A 13,562-nucleotide genomic window follows, 5' to 3' on the forward strand; every position below is an offset into this window, starting at 1 on the left:
GTGTGGCTTGTGGAAAATGGACCCAATATTTACTTTAGTGACTACTGGGCTAAAGAATTGACCATAAATTGTGATCACGTTCATTTTCCTCATTGACGACAATACATTCAGAGCTGCCTCAAGTCTCCTACGGGGGCGTGGCGCTGACGTCACTGAATCAGGAAGTGAGCTGAGTTGGGTATCTCGCTTCATCCAATATCTCTGGATATAGTTAAACACAAGGGTCCGACCTCTCTAACGTTTCTTCGGCGCCCATTTTATGTGCTGTGTTATTTTGCTAGCGTCCTTATTAAACCAGCTCTACCGGGTCGGAAGCTGATGTCAAACGGCTGTGGACGGGGCCGCAGCAAAACCTAATTAATCCACTTAAAATAGTCCCACCTAAAAAAAAAAATCACTGTCAGTTAAAGTGTACGCTATATTTAGGATATTTTCACCGCTTCATTTCCCACACTAACTGATGGCGGCAGCGGTAAACCAGCAACTGTTTTTATTAATGGAGTCTGGTGACGTTGAGATAACGAAAAAAAATGAGATAAAAAAAAAATAATTGAGGCGACGTCTCCTCAGTGCCCTTTTTTTAATGTACGTGACACGGCAGTTTTCTACCCGGAAGTAGGTGTTAACAGACATAGTGATTCGGTCTGTTGTCCGTTATAGAGTAAAAACAGAAGTCACATGAAAATGTCATGATGAACTGTGTGAGAAAGGAACAAGATATGGGAGATTGATCAGCGGCTGCAGGTGTGTCTGCGGCCGCAGGAGGGCAGAGCGTCACCTGAAACCGGAAATGGTAAGATATACAGTAATTGTGTTGACAGCTGAGGTGCCACTGTACTTAGTGCAAGAAATGAACAAAGCAGTCAAATTAAAGATCACATTGGGTGTCACTTTATTGCAACACCTGGCGAGCACATCCACCATGTTTGTGACCTGAGGCCTGAGCTATGAAGCAGGGTTTAGAGTCAGACAGGTAACTTCAGGGTTAACTTAAAACCTGGTTCTCTTTTTACCAGGGTAAATCATCATGGTAACTTAAGATGAACAGCTAACCTGCTCTTTTTTATTTTATTTGATTGGGATGATGCAATTACAAGTTTCAGTACAGAGTATAAGACTGATGTGTTGCACAGAGAGAGTATAACTATTGCTAATTCAACTCTTGTCCCTAGTTGGGCTTTTACATGAAGCAGGTTATGTTCAGATTACAGCCTGTCATCACCCCAACTACTGACTAATCAGATCACTGATGACAAAAGTATCTGGACATGGACAAAGATCCAGAGTGACAGGTAAAAAAAGAGCAAGTTTATATATTTAATAGGTCAGTCTACTCATTCTATTGTTCCAGGGCTCCAGAGCAGTATTTTAACTTATGCAAAGTTTATTTTAGTCAGCAGTGATAGCAGACAGTGTTGCTATTTTAACACTCTGATTCCATCACTGCAGCTCAAAATATCATGAGACACCTACATGATGAGAACTAGGAAAACAGATATTATTTTATTAGAAAAATAATCCACAAACTGTTACTTGGCTTATGTTATTATAAAAGCAACACTTTGGTTAGATAAACCTCATCAGTCATTCACTAGGCTTCTTTTCCACCCTTTACTCCAGGAAAATATAAAAGAAGCAAAGGTCATAGCCAGACTTTGGTGTCAGTTCTACTGAAGTCAACCAGGCAGGCACAGCAAATCGCACTTTAACCCCTTATATCTTTGTTGTGTCACCTCTGACTGAAACATCCTTGGCCTCCAAACAGATCATGACTCTGTCCAACTGCTGCATCTCGGTCTCTGCTGGACAGAGCCGTGATCTGTTTGGAGGCCAATAACAAGGAAAACAAACACGCATATTTTCATAAAAACGTCAGCATGCATCGAGTAATGTGGATATTTAATCACTTGAAGGTAAAACAACAAAGATATGATGACACCACATTGACTCCAGTCTGGCTCCTTGTACGCTGTCACCGACGGCATGACCTTTCCTTCTTTTACAGTGTCCTTGTCTTTACTTCAGGAGCACAAACAGTCTGGCATTACTCCAAAGTCTTTTATGTGAGACGTATTCAGAGTTGTCATCATCCAACCTAACAGCAAAAAATATTCTGTACTAATTTCACATATATTAACACCTACATGGATTTTAAGTCTTGGCCTACGTTTACATTTCACGCCGATGACTTTGACTGTCCCATACACCAAAGATTCCTGCTGGTGATCACTGTGACCTTTACATCTCATATAATAGGAAGTAGCATACTTCACTGATGGTTTTGATGATGTTGCCTGTAATAAACACCCCCACATCTTTAACATGAATACACTCGTGGATGAATAGGAAAACCCAGAATTGACTGAACTAGTCCATAACCAGCTTTGTAGTACCAGTTATCCAGATGGCCAATGTTAATGGTAGTCAAGCCAGATAAGGAAAAGATATCCTGGGTAAGTTGAACTGGCTTTATAGCACAGGCCTCAGTTCCTAAGGGGCACACTGGGTCTGGCTAACATGCTAAATGCCAAAATGCTCATCATGGTGGATCGACTTCTGTGTTCCCTGAGAGACTTTTACCTCCAGTGAGGTGTGTGAGGACTTTCTGCTGTTTGTGACTGTTAATCCCTGATGTGACTGCAGAGCCTCATTCAGCTGGAAAGTGAAAACTTTGAGGAGCGCACTGGGACCAGAGAGCCAAGTGGACTGGTTATATGGTGCTTCGAGAGTGAACGAGCAGAGGAGCTGAATGTGGAGCAGACTGAAGACTCCCAGGGGGCCTTCACACAGGAAGTGAGTACAACAACAAACTTAATTTTACTAACTCTAGAGATGAGAACGTCCTTGCGTTTCCTTGCAACGTGAAATGGCGTTGCATGAGTGTTTACATAGCTCCTTTGCTGTCACATGTCTTTGTGGCTGCAGTCGCACAGTGTTAATACATGTCCATGTTGTCTGCCTTGGTGATGTTTAATTCTACTGTTGACAGTAAAAGAAGTTTCAGGCGATTTATGCATCTTAATACTGCTTGTTGCACTCGCTGAGGTGTCCACAGCTCTTTTTAGTTATTGCTGGTCTTTTTGTTTAATTGTCTCTTTTCTGGTTAATCCCAGTGAGGCTTCACTGAGGATGCTAGTTGTTTTTTTAATAATTAATAGTCAGCTGTGTGCCCAGACTGCAGAGTACCATCTGAAGAAATGTAATTTTCTCTTGATTTGGACAGAAGGGCTCTTGTTGCTGATGTTGTTTCACTTGTGTGTTGGACACAATTTAATGCAATTTATTTTGTAGCTTACCAAAGTTCTTTAATTTAACAGTAGTATCACGTCATCATACCCCCAGACTCCCTTTTAAAATTGAACGCAGTAAGATTTAGCCTAGTCATTTACATTTACATTGCCCTACTTTTATTTAAGTACAATTTCAGTCCTTTTGCTTGAGTAAAATATGTTTAAAGTATCCGAACTTTTACTTAAGAACAATATTCTAGTACTCTGTCCATCTCTGTTAGCATGTATGTGCACGTTAGTCCCATCTTCAGACTTGTAAAACGTGGTGGAGACTGTCGGTGAAGATTCTCAGTCATCCAGGTCATGTTAATCATAAATGCTATATCTTACATCTGTAAGGGTTCACACCCACACAGAGTTTAAAGCCTGCGACTCAGTACCAGTCTGTTAGAACTTAAGAAGCCTCTTGGATGAGAGGCGAAACGTCTTGAAGAAACTCATGCCAGTCCAGTTGCCTACGAGCAAGCACTTACGACTGGTGGAGACTGATTGACTTCCCTAGATTAAGACATTGTAATTGTACGCCTGCAGTATAGACCTAAATGTCTATGAGAATCTTGACCTAGTTACAAGCAATATCCACCTCTGGACAGCCACTGTGACATACCTGTTGTCGTGGTAACCTGCAGATCCGTTGGCCTCTCTGTGTTTGTCGTCGGGTATATCCTGGGCGAGCTCTGCGCCCAGTGCCAGTTTCTGCCACTCCTTTTTACGATCGTGAGGCGCCCGCGGTATCTTCTCCGGCTCCTGCGGACGGTCTATCGCTTTCAGCTTTTGGCAGGGAGGGTGATGGCGGGTGTGGGAAGGAAGGGCAGTATGGGATGATGGTGATGATGGTGTGGGAAGAAACGGTTAGAGGGAAGAGGCGGATGTGGGAGACGGTGAGAATATTGAGGTGGTGTGTGGATGGAGAGGAGGAGGAGATGAGAGGGAGAGAGAAAAGGTAACAGGTTAGCTGTTAAGTAAATTTCATTTGTCATCTTATAAGAGAAACAAACAGTGACTGCCTGCGCTATAACAACAGGCTCAGGCTACAGATGTTGAAAAGAGAAACCTGAGTAAAAGAAGCACTTTATGATACACGCACACAATCAAATCCATATGATAAACATCGATCTACGTTGCCAACTCTGGACATTCACACTCTTTTCTGATGCTAAATGCTCCCACATGTGCTACATAATTATTCCTCTTAAACAAGTCACCTCCATTTTACAAAGCAGCTACTGCCAAAATGTATATTCATTTTAAACTACGTTTAAGAAAATACTGTCGCACAATCTTGAGAGCAGGGAGTGCTCATTGCCTGATTTGGACCAAATCAATGTAAAGTTTTTACTGAGGCATCGAGCTGAGAAAGAAGTGACAATTTGGGCAGATTTTAACATATTTACTCCAGTCCACTGACAAACAACACTCCCTGCTATCCAGACTTCAGCATGACTGACTGTCAACACGCACACACACACGGCTGTAAAGAAACTGAGCAGCGAGCTGCTGTAGCAGAAATCACACACAGTGTTTTGAAATAAATCGCTGTATTTTCACATACCTGCCCTGGAAGGTCTAAGTACCTATAGACCTGATCATACATGCGGGGGTCCTGCAACTATAAGAACAAAAACAAAAACCACAAGAGAAGCACCGGGGGTGAGGGGAGGGGGGTCCAAAAAAATCAACACGGCACAGGATTGAGCACAACACGGCTGCACACAGTCAACAGGGGGACAAAAACAGAGTGGGCGGTGAGAGAAGGTGGGACAAAAGGGGGAAAGAGGGGAAAAGAAAAGTGCTGTTAAACAGAAAATGACAACACATGGCACAGCTCGGGGGACGTCACAATGCAGGCAGGACGCAGCGGCACACACAGTCCAAACACACACACAAACACACACACAGAAAGAAGACTGAGGTAGAAAGAGAGAGATCTCACTGGAAAGGGAGGACAAACTACAAAGGTGTGTTTCTACATGTGAGGAAACAACTTTGAAACCTACGACAACAGCTCACACTGAAGAATGGCATGCAAAATACACACATGCTTCAACTCAAAATAACACATCAGAGGTTAAAGCACAACAACACTAACATAAAGACGGGAGCATTTCACAGATCAACTAAATACTGATGTGAATGAATCAGTGAAGTATCCTGAGCTACTTTATGCAGTCATATTAAAAAATAAACACAATCCTGACATAAACAATTCAATTAATACACATTTTCTACTGTTTTGAGGTGAATACTTTTAGGTACAAGTCTGGTAATATTCTGTATTTCTCTTCTTGTCAACAAATCCCATGAACAGACTTAAAACCAGTTATGTGTGAGCAGTAGTAGCAGTCTCAACCCTTAGACCTCTGGTTTCATACTGAAGATAGAAATCTAAAAAAACGGGTCACAAATTTATACTTTACTTTTTAAAAAGCAGCTGAATGATTTTCTAAAACAGCTGGACACTGTATATTGTAAATGTTGCAGACATCACTCAAACCGAGGTAGTGCCTCTGATGGGAAACATTTTAGGTGCACGCAGGATTAATTTAAAATAAACTACAGTGCCAATGTTCATTGTGATAAAGGACCACATAACCCAGTGCAAATCGTGTCTCACTGATGTGTTTTTAATAGTTTTTTGATAATGGAGCTCTGTGGCCCAGAGGAATAAGATACATCTGTCTTTGGGTTCACACAAGACCTTTTCCTTGGCACTGAGTCAAACCATGCTGTGGCAATTTGCACCTCCATTGTCAGCTTAAATGTGCTGAGTTGTGTCTGCACCTGAGATTGACCATCTCTAGAGTTGGGTCAAAAGTGCACCCCACCACCTCCAAATGGGTAGTGGTGACGTCTTGTTGACTGCAGTCAACCCCAGACGATACCCCCTCTACCCATCAGCAGGTTGCAAGATGTGAGAGAAAAACATTTTTAAAATTCTCTGTGTGTTCTGCTCTCAAAACTTTTGTAGCTTCTAACTGAATCTCTGTGGTTTGAAGTTTAGTTTCTCTCCTGTGTCGCCATTTGTGCTTTAGATATCTGCTTTATTTTTCATGTTTGCTTTCAGCTGTATAGAGTTGCGTTGAGTTACAGCTGATGAAAGCACAGCATTTTCTTATTTTTGCTACTTCACTTTAAAAGCTTTTAAATAACAAAATAATGGCGGACTTTTATTATGAAGAATTTATTGATATTAAATATGTTTATCACCGAATTCGCAATTCTTTGTCAGCAGCTTTTCTTACATAAATACAGGTCTACTTGGGTACCTTTGGCCGTGGATCAGCCTGCTGCTTTTAATCATCATCACTCAAGACAAGTCATCATCAGTTAAGAGATTAGTGTGAAAGATTTAGGGGGATTTAGCGGCATCTAGTGGTGGGGACTATGGATTGCAACCAGCTGAAACTTCTCCTGGATAGAATTCCCTCAGTGTTCATTGTTCAGGAGGTTTTTACTGGGAGCGGAATTATCCGCAACAGACCAGGTGATTAAAGCCAGTAAAAACACTGATGAAGCAGTTTCACGTTAAAAAAATCTGATTTTTTTCCGATGCTCTCATGTGGAAGGGGCCTCTAACTACAGTGGACGATGTGAAAACGTGAATGTCCCTGTCAAGAGCCAATGTTTGGTTTGTCCATTTTGGGCTTCTAGAAACATGGTGCTACAGGGCAATGAGGACCCAATCCCTATGTAGGTATAAACAGCTCACTCTAAGGTGACGAAAACCCAATTCTTGTTTTGAGGCGATTATACGCTAAAGAAAACATATTCATTATATTATATTTAGACCAATGTGTCTCCCTAAATCCAACACACTGAACCTTTAAAGACACACCTCAAGCAGGTAGCCCTGCTGTAATGGAGACGCAAATCCCTGTTATACTGGGCTGACGCAAGTCAAACCGACTCAGGGCCAAGCCAGCATGAGTATAAAAAAAACCCTAGGACAATACTTGTCAGTAGGATCAGTGCATTATTGGTTTTAGTCTTTTCATGGGATTTGTTGACAGAATAAAAAATACAGAATACCACCAGACTTATCCTTTAAGCGTAGGTCAGTATAAAATCAGGTATTAAGCAGGCTGTAGTACAGTACACATTCTACAAACTACCTTTACACAAACACATAACATTGTCTCCCTATTGGCTTTATGATTTCTAAGATAATAAGTTATTGCAATCCTGTTTCTAGTAGCAGAAACATTATACAGTTTGTTTGTGAGTGTACATATTTGTGTGTGTGTGTTGTAGTGAATTATTTCCGCAAGAAATGTTTCAAGGTAATGCACAAAAAAAGGCCTTTCCTGGAACTCTGCATTTAACCAACACTAATCGATTTCTTTTATGTCACTTAGATCCTCCAGGGTGGCGTAACCTGCTCATTCAGGAACTGTGTGTGTGTATGTGTGTGTACTGGTCTGGAACATGCTGGCTTGACAGGCGGCTGATTCAACACAACGTGGGTTGTGGACAGCATCTCCTCTGCTTTGGCTAAATGATGTTGATTTTGCCCGTCCACTGCTGTGGCCCGGCCGCTGAGAGTGAGCATGGGCATAAATCCTAATGGTAATGCACATTGATTAGGTTCTGATTCATCATGGCCCATTACCCCTGATGAGGCACTGGCTGAGGGGAAGCCTCTGCACTCTAACACACACACACACACACACACACACGTTCAGAGAAGCGACCACCTCTTTCTCTGCTCCAGCACATTTATATATCTGGACTGACAAACTGAATATCATTTATTTCAAACATGAAACAGCGATGCACCCTGACAACGCTGCCTGCCGAGGCTGAAGGAGCTGCATAAGAAGGTCAAATACTTTCACTTAACGTCCTCTGCCATTTTCCGAACTGTGCAGAGCCTCGAAAACTCTGCTGCCGTTTCTGGGAGATTAGTTTTAGTCCTCCTAACCTCTGACTTCTGGAAAGGTTTGCAGTTATCGTGTCTTGGCAATATTTAAAGAGGCATTAGAGAGCACATTTGCAAAAAAATAAGTGGGCATAGTGCAGTACTACTTCATAGACTGTTATTGGGTTTTGTTTGATTCGCGTTACACTGTTTACATGCACACTAACATTCCTGTTATTCTGTACATGACAATATTTTTAATTTTATACATGTAATGTAAACAGCATATTTTGTTAAAATATTCTGGATTAGGCCTTTTTCTGAATGTAGCATTTTCTGATTACAACATGTGGGATATGCTGATATTGTTCAGGGTTTAGAAGCATTCTTTGGACGAGTATAGAACGGCATTAGGGACAGTTTGCAATACACGGCCTCTTGCCTGTCTACAGTGCATGTACACAAACCAGCTCACCTACAGTTAGCAAGGCTGGTCTGATGAGTCTGGATTTCTGCTGCCACATTCAGATGGTAGGGTCAGAATCTGGTGTAAACAACATGAAAGCATGGATCCATCCTGCCTTGTATCAACGGTTCAGGCTGGTGGTGGTGTAATGGTGTGGGGGGGATATTCTCTTGGCACACTTTGGGCCCCTTAGTACCAAATGAGCATCGTGGTGAAAGATGTGGTGGAACGGGAGATTCACATCATGAATGTGCAGCCGACAAATCTGCAGCAACTGTGTGATGCTATCATGTCAATATGGACCAAAATCTCTGAGGCATGTTTCCAGCACCTTGTTGAATCTATGGCACGAAGAATTAAGGCAGATCTAAAGGCAAAAGGGGTCCAACCCAGTACTAGAAAGGTGTACCTAATAAAGTGGCCGGTGAGTGTAGCTCTCAATAGGTTTTAGGATGTGCACTACTATCGCAGTGTTGGCCTTTTCAAGAAGGTGATTGATGGAATGAAATGCGAGGCTGCGTTCATATGGTTGAGCAAGTCCGCCACCAGTGGAAAACATTGAACTTTTTTAAGCAAAGAAGCAAAATGGCACAAGCAGCTATAGCTGTTCCACCTTTCCATATTTTGACGTGATAAACAACATGTTAGTGCACGTCAATCGGAGTATGCACAACTGCATGTAAACAGGAATATTCATTTTCATTAGCCAGTGAATAAGGGATGTAAAACTGGATATTTGGGCAAGGAAACACACAACACATAATGCCACCAGACAAATATCTGTACCGCAGAGAGCATCACAATGACAGGTTTAACGCAGCAAAGTGAAAGTGAAACGGGCAGTAAACAAGGCAGTGAGGTAGACTGTGTTTGTATGAGAGAAAATGAGAAACAGTGTATGTCTGCATGTGTGTTTGTGTGTGTGTGTGCATGCACGCGTTTGTCACAGCCGTTATAAATGTGGCTAATTTCAGAGGGCTGTGTGCCTCTGCAGGGTCGTCATCCTTCATCTGAATGGACTGGTACTGGCAGAGAAAGTGTCGCTGTGCAAGCACTGCGAGTGTGTGTAACACAGCAGTTATAGATTTATGTTATGTACAGAATGCGTTCTCTCTCTGTGCACATATTCGCACTTGCTGGTATGTGCAACTTGGTGTGTGTGTGTACCTGTGTGTCTGTCTGTTTGTGTGAATGTACAATGTAACACATTCAGCACAACTGCAGCCATGTAACTGCGTAAATAACCCCCGCAGGGAGGCCCGCAGAGGCACACAGCCGCCGGACCACCCTGCTGCTGACAATAACACAAGCCCCTCATACAATACACACATTACTGCTGCTGCTGATCTATTGGATTTGGGTTGTTCACACTTGTACAGTAATTATCTGAGGCCACTGATTTAACTGATGCATGTAATAAAAGAATCATTATACAATTAAACAATGCAAAGGTGTGTCTGTAGCTATTACAATTTTATATCTATGACAGAGGAGAGGCGGACATCGCTGCTCAAATGTGTTTCAGAAACAGTGCCTGTGAGGCAAACAGGTCATCTAAAGAGGAATCCCATTCCAACAAAAGGTGCAGTTAATTCAAATCCACAATCAACTAGCATATGACCGAGCTGTCTTGCTGTTAGTGAAGTGTCTACTCCATGGCTGTGTCTCAATTTCCTCATTTTCATAGCTTCCTTTCCTACTTTATAGATACTAGCGTGCAAACTGACAGGTGTTTTGAATGACGGTTTAAAGCATTTAACTGTCTGACTTTATAGGAAATTTGATTATATTTCAGGTTTGGCTGAGACTAGACATAGACAAATGAATGAATCAATCAATCAATAAATAAAGGGGTATATATAAAAAGGTTAAAAAAAAAAAAAAAGGTACGATTGCGGAATGGGGTGACAGATTTGTCTCGCCTTTAATCCAGCAGTGAAGGTAGTGACAGCGCCAAATCAATGTCTGAGTTAAAGGGATGGCCAGCAGGGCGGGACTGGTGTGATGTTTTGATGACGCTTTATATGTGCGACCCACCACCGGGAGGTTTAAAAAGCAGCTAGGAGCAGTTAGCAGCTAACTCAAAAAAGAAGAACACTAGGTGTAAATGTCTGCATATTGGGGGGGGGGGGGATAAGGTCCGGAAGTCTTACCATCAGAGGATGAGATCAACTGACAGATTAACAGGGATGGTAAATAATTGTGACTGCCATGTTGTAATTGTTAAAAGTGCTGGCCAACACGTATGTCGTATGTCGTATGTCATATGTCACACTAGAGGCCGATTGTGTTAAACGCCACCCCAATTTTGCTTGCAGAACGCCGGCATGCTATTTGAAATCACATGCTGGGGTGACATGATGCTGCCATTGTTTGATTCTGTATAAAAAAAAGCAAAGCTGGCGTAACAAAGGGTCTTCTTCGTGGCCATATTGTGGGATCTTTGTGTAAAAAGGGCTTTGGATTACAACACATGCAGGAGGGGGGGAACGTGACTTAATTCTCTGCTCAGGATGCCACTATATCTTTACAAAGCAAATTGTGGTTTGCCTCTATATTAATGCTCTGAATGTTGCATACAGAACCTTTAAAGCAGCTGACTTCTGCGTTTTTTTTTTACCTTCAGTGACAGTCCATGCATTAACCTACAGTTTGCAGTGTGTCTTGGCCACAACTGTCAGCATGTACAGCAGTCATTTTTACTACAACCGAATGAAGATAGAGCTAATGACAACTCTGAGTGCCAACCGGTTTACCTTCAGTTGACATTGTGTGACACTTGCAAGGTGTAAACTTGGATTACCCCACATCCCAAATGATGTGAACGGAACACAAGGCCATGTATTAAAACTCTGTAACCTGTAATTGAGCAAAACTGCACAAAAAACAACTTCGACACCGAGTCGAAATTCTAAGACTTGGAGAAAAACTACTAAATTTAGTAGGAGTCCAACAGTTTTCCCTTTATTTGAGGATGACTGACTCCTAGTCTCCGATCCCTAGGGTAGAACTGGGATGCAGTCAGGGCAGGTAAATACTGGAGGCTTGTTAGTTGTTAGGGTGGAGGTGGAGGTGGAGGTGGGGAGCTCAGCTGTTCACAGCAAACCAGAGGGAGAGTGGATAGAGGGGTGAGAGTGAGTGAGGGAGGGCTGCAGGCTGCCGCGTGGGGAGCAGATGCTCTGGCAGAGTGGGGGAGAGAAGGCAGAAGCTCTTACCTCTGGGGGACTGAGGAAGGGAGGAGGGGTTTCAGAGAGGACTCTTATGAGGCCATTGGGACACACAAGATAAGGCATTTCCAGCTGCACAGAGTTAGACAGAGTTAGACCAGGATTCAGAAAAGAGAATGTGAAGCAAAGGTTGAAAGAAGACAGAGGAAGAGAGATCCTAAAGCAGTTTTTCTACAACTTTCTTTCTACCATGACACAATTCTGGGGCACCAACACTATCCTATTAACCACTGCAGCATTGAAAAATATCACACCCATTTTCAGTTGTCTTCATGTGGCCTGAAATAGCTGACATTATCACATACTTTGAGTGTGAAATTTGATTTAATTAACATGAAAATGGTAAAGGCACACTGAGTTTTTGGTCTTTCTCCATGTCTTTATAAAACACAAGTCAGCCTTCAAGTAGAAAAGGGGAGCAATAATGCAAATGCACCATCTGCAGTGGCACACTGGATCTAAACCAGGCCAAAGCAAGAAAATCAGTCAGTATGTTTACATGTACACTAAGGTTAGAGCTCAACTAGGCCATTTAATTGGACTACTGTCCTTGTCCTAGTATATAAGCACGGGAGGGGAAATGATTTAATGACCTAAGTATGTCCGACTCAGCTTCCATAGGTGACGATATGACCCCTGTCAGCTTGTTAGCATTGGACCGTTTTCCAGTTGACCTGTTACATCACAGACCAAACAATCAACAAACAAATTAGCTAGCGGCAAACCGGTACCATGGTGGACAACTTAACAGCTCTGTACATTTCGTCCATCAAAAAATGCACAGCTCTGGATGTAGACTTAGCCATGTTGTTACCATCTTCTTCTTCTGTTACGCACTCAATGCTTTTGCCTCGCAGGTCCAAACCCGGGGAGGAAATTGTGGAGCATGTAACGAGCGCCAGTTTGGGTCCAATTGACTGCATGCAGGAGTAATTCGACTCCCAATCGCATTATCTGGGCGTTTTAGTCCGGCTTTGAGAAATTCGATTTAGTACGATTTCCGGCGGACTAACATGTTTATGCTAACATGTTCCCTGTTTAGTTCAGTTCAAAATTCTTATCCTTAGTTACAGAACAATACACAGTCGCTCACCCTCGCCTTAAGACACGTGGTGATCGAGCATTTGTGGCTATAGCACCTAAATTTTGGAATGCTCTGCCTGCTCCCTTACGATCTGCTGCCTCTGTGGTTTCTTTTAAAACCCAAATAACGACATGTCTGTTTAGACAGCCATTTGTGTAACTTGTATGTACCAGAGCTGTACTTTTTCAAATTTTGTGTATTGTTGTGTGGTGTGAATTCTTCTTCTGTTTTTTTCTTGGGTGTGTGCAAATAGTTCTGCTTGCTGTGCAGTTTACAAGACATGGCTCACATAGTCATACAGTCTCTATGATTTCTTTCTTGTTAAGTATTACCCTTTTACTTTACTTATATGTATTTTAAAAGTCCAGTTTTAGTCGGAATAACTTAATAAATTGATTTTCTTACTGAGTGTCCTGCTTCACTTTCAATAGCTGCGCTTGCACCTGCAATGATGGCTAAAAGAGTGTGTTCATTGAACATGCAAGTATTTTTGGAAAACTGTGAACTTCCCACAGGAGTTTGCAACTTGCGAACTTGAACCTGAGCGTCTTTCACTCTCACAACAGTTAACGACACTTGTTTTATGGTACCCGAGGTTTTACGGCACCTGGCATGCCAACCCAACACCGGCAAATGT

The 13,562-nt window shown here is 42.3% G+C and overlaps 1 protein-coding gene across 4 annotated transcripts in view; it reads right to left on the minus strand.

Annotated features, from left to right (window-relative positions):
• Positions 1 to 13,562, minus strand: part of wasf1 (WASP family member 1) — a 116,693-nt gene that overhangs the window by 9,936 nt on the left and 93,195 nt on the right. For 2 of the 4 annotated variants that reach the window (XM_078173807.1, XM_033648496.2), the window contains exons 6-7: positions 4,843 to 4,899; positions 3,898 to 4,061 (exon numbers count right to left, since the gene is read on the minus strand). In XM_078173807.1, the coding sequence (XP_078029933.1) occupies positions 3,898 to 4,061; positions 4,843 to 4,899 (221 nt within the window). The remainder of the gene's footprint in view (positions 1 to 3,897; positions 4,062 to 4,842; positions 4,900 to 13,562) is intronic. The other 2 variants (XM_078173808.1, XM_033648497.2) reach the window with 1 other exon arrangement.

The sequence above is a fragment of the Epinephelus lanceolatus genome, chromosome 13 (genome assembly GCF_041903045.1).
Source record: "Epinephelus lanceolatus isolate andai-2023 chromosome 13, ASM4190304v1, whole genome shotgun sequence".
In the NCBI taxonomy this organism is placed as follows: Eukaryota; Metazoa; Chordata; class Actinopteri; order Perciformes; family Serranidae; genus Epinephelus; species Epinephelus lanceolatus.